The following is a 3,557-nucleotide window of genomic DNA, read 5'->3' as shown; positions in this document are numbered from 1 at the left end:
TTGCCCTGCAATATTGCCTGCTCCTTCCAGGCTCCTGGAAGAGAAAGAGACGTGGATATGGCACATACTTAACTGCCTTCCTACAGGAAGCTGTGCTTTGTAGAAGATCCTGATTCTCTGAAGCCATTAAAATGACAGACGGGGAATTCCTAGGAGGAGTTTGATTACTGATTTCACAAGCCCAGGAACTGTGGGCTCTTCAAGCTGGCTCAAGATTTTTTAGCAGGTGACGACACCATCGCAGCAACGCAGACACGATCACGCCTCAGCCTCCTGGGGCTGGCCAAACCTGTGCCGTGACGCCTGGCGTGCCACACTGGACCCATCAGGAATTCTGCTCTGGGAAAGGCTCACGGCAGGGCTGGCCTGCAACTGGCCAGGCTCACCCCTCCAGGCACTGCTCCAAAAGTATCTCAGCCCAAAACAGAACTGTGGGAATCCCTGCCCAAAATCAAGCTTCAGAAAATGCAATTATTGACAACATCCCAGTGGGATAAAGGCTCTCTTTAAATTTCATGTCCACAGGCACCAAGTGTATAAGTAAGTGTCTCATGGACAGAAAAGTCACCCAAACAGGTCATATGTATGTTACATGCCTGTTATGCTGTAGGGTTCCCATTCCACAGCACTTTTTAAAAAATACAAATTAAAATGTAAGTAGGGGGAACAAGCAAACCACCCCAGTTTCATATCACACTGTACCACAGCTATCATCAGCTCGGGTCAAGAGAGGGATAAGGAATGCTCAAAAAAATGATTTTGCATAGTCTTTATTTAAACAAAATGAAAAGTGTGAGTGAAAGCAGAGGTTTCACATTCCTTTTCTCTAAGCAAGTTTATGCCTTTTAGATTGGATAATACTGGCTCTTACATTACACACTGCAGTTTTACACCCTCCAGAAGCCAACACTGATGCCAAACAAGCTGGCATGGTGGGCTGGGAGTACAGCACTCACAGAAACTACCAGAAGAGACAGCCACATCAAACTGTTCCTAAGCATCTTATATTTTACAGCTGGATCACTGCAGACTGAAAGAATTACACCATCACAGACCCATTACAAACATTAGTGCAGGCAGCAGATAGGAGAGAGTGAAAAATAGAGGTTCATGACATCCTCAGTTGACTAAAAGCTAATTGCTGTGGCATGCTGTGGGTGTTACTGATGTCTGTGGAGGCACACACTGAAATCACCTCCAGAGTTTCTGAGAGTCTTTCAATCCTGATAAGACTTCACAAGGAGCCACATGAGGATCACAGTAATCAGGACAATCATGAAGTTGAGGCAAATTTCTCGTGTGGAACGTTCCATTTTTGGGGAGTAATGAGGAGAGAGCAGAGGTCAGCAGGCAGAGCAAAGGGAAGACTGGTGACTTGCTTGGATGTGTCCTTGAGCTCAACCTTCAGGGCACAAGCTCTTTGAAATAAAAAAAAAAGAAAATTATGTAAAGGACAGACGCATGAAGTTGGCAGATTCAGTAGAGCTTTTTATGTTGGTCTAAATAAATGTTGTGTCAGGAGTGAGAAAGCACTGGGGTGCTAAGAAGTAAAAACCATCTTTTGCAGCTTATCACCTTCTTTGATTTCCAGCATTTGACAAGGATGTTCCCAGTGTCACCCCAAAATACAGTACACAGGGTGAGCAGTCTGTGGAAATCAATGCTGCTTTCTGCAAGCATTTTCAAATAAATAATGCCCAAGTCCCATTTAACACTTTCAACAAGTATACATTCTAACTATACTACTGTTAAGAGTTTTAAAATTCCTATATTTATTTGCCAGTGTATTTTTTTAAGAAATTAAGTGCAAACTATTATTTTATAGAGAAAGACTAATAAATCTGAATAATTTGTTACTACTAAAAGTACAAGGAGAACCTAAGGTTAGACATTTTAATTTCTGAAGAACTTCACATATTTTGTGAGTCCCTTCCACAGATGAAGGAGTATTTTCTCAAGAAACTTCTGCCTTTCCTGAAATTTCAAGGAAAAACTGAATCAAAAAATGCTAAAAATATCATAATTCAAAAATCCTATTCAAGTTGTACTCAAAAACTTTTCTGTTGGTTATTGCTTTTATTTACTTAGTGACAGCAATTTTTGAATTTTATATGATTTTGGAGTTCATGCAGAGAAAAAGAGAATACTTTACCATGAATATCATGCACTAATCTCTTCATGCCATGTTAATAAAATAAGAACCCTTAAACAAGTGAAGCATTTAAGTCTAGACAAAGAATTTCAACTACACAACCAGATTAGGCTGTAACATCTCTGGTGCAAATGAGAAGCCTTGGGACCATACCAGCATGAAGATAGAGACTTTCAATTGAAACTACTTTAGTTTGCAGATTAAATATTAAAAGCCTAGTGCATGCAGTTAAAAAATTCCTACATTCTCAAGTTGTTTTGCCAGCCTCCTATGTCCTTGCACACGAGAAAATCTGACCTAATGAGTAAGCCAGCTCTTTTACCTTGAGGAAGTAAATGGAGCCCAGCGGTTCTGCCTCTGGACTTTGGGCCACTGCAGATAGTTTTTCCCTCCAAGCTTCTGCCTATCTCCTACTCGGTCTGGATGCTCTGTGCCTGCTTGGGAACTAAAGTAGGCTGAGGGTGGAGACCAACAAGTGCACTGGCAATCCAGGTGCTGACATCACCCCCCCCCCCAGATATTTTTAAAGGGCTAAGCTATGCTGTAAATTTGGTTAAGGCTGTTTATGCAGTGGGCTCTGTGGGTTGATTTGCTTCTTTTGCCATGGTGCTGTACTAACAACAGAGCTGGGTGCATCCATTGGGAGTCAACTGGATCTGACAGAGAATTTCATACAATCATAGAATGCTTTTGGTTGGAAGGAACCTTAAAAATTATCTAGTTCCAACTCTCCTTCCATAGACAGGGACACCTTCCACTAGACCAGGTTGCTCAGAGCCCCATCCAACCCAGTCTTGAACACTTCTAGGACTTGGGGCACCCAGCTTCTCTGGGCAACCTGTTCCAGTTTTTCACCACCTTCACATTGAATAATTTCTTCCTAATATCTAATCTAAACCTACTCTTTGAGCTGGAAGCTATTCCCCCATGTTCTGTCACTACATTATTTCCTTTGGCCTGTTGGTGTCTTCCCCAGTGTGAAGAAAGGGAAAGAAAGCGCCATTTGAAGAGTTCTGTGTGCAGAGCTAAGGATCTCAAGACCATTTCCAAGATATGGAGCCACATATCTACCTTTTTGAGTACAGTGCAGCTGTTGTTGTTCCACATACCTGTAGTCTTCAGAGCTTCTTGAGCTCATATGCATTTAAAAGAAAGTGAATAGGAACAAAATATACTTTTCATTTCAATACAAATAAGTGAAACAGGATCATTTCTTGGATAGAAAAGTTTGGGATGAGTTTGTGCAGAAAAGTACAAATTTCTTTAAAGAACTGCTGACACTCTCACATGCTCGTCCCCCATTGGATTTCAGTGCTGGGTTGAATGCTTCACCTATCTGAGCATATGGAGAAGTATTTCTGCCACCATGCAGTGTTTCACCCCAGAAAGACACTGCTCTGTGTCC

The 3,557-nt window shown here is 41.7% G+C and overlaps 1 protein-coding gene across 1 annotated transcript; it reads right to left on the bottom strand.

The window, feature by feature from the left end:
• Positions 1 to 754: 754 nt before the first annotated feature.
• SLN (sarcolipin) lies at positions 755 to 2,583 on the bottom strand. The gene is made up of 2 exons (XM_014248331.2): positions 2,475 to 2,583; positions 755 to 1,418 (listed from the first exon to the last, which is right to left on the bottom strand). The coding sequence occupies exon 2, from the start codon at positions 1,311 to 1,313 to the stop codon at positions 1,218 to 1,220; it is 96 nt and encodes a 31-aa protein (XP_014103806.1). The 5' UTR covers positions 1,314 to 1,418; positions 2,475 to 2,583; the 3' UTR covers positions 755 to 1,217.
• Positions 2,584 to 3,557: the final 974 nt, after the last annotated feature.

This window comes from Pseudopodoces humilis, chromosome 2 (genome assembly GCF_049639895.1).
Source record: "Pseudopodoces humilis isolate 2021_Gansu_Grassland_sample_001 chromosome 2, ASM4963989v1, whole genome shotgun sequence".
Lineage (NCBI taxonomy): Eukaryota > Metazoa > Chordata > Aves > Passeriformes > Paridae > Pseudopodoces > Pseudopodoces humilis.
The sequence above is the reverse complement of the archived record's forward strand: the minus strand, read 5'-3'. Positions and strand labels throughout refer to the sequence as shown.

Excerpts from the sequence above, each read along its gene's own strand:
- SLN (XM_014248331.2), bottom strand. The coding sequence starts at position 1,313 with ATGGAACGTTCCACACGAGAAATTTGCCTCAACTTCATGATTGTCCTG.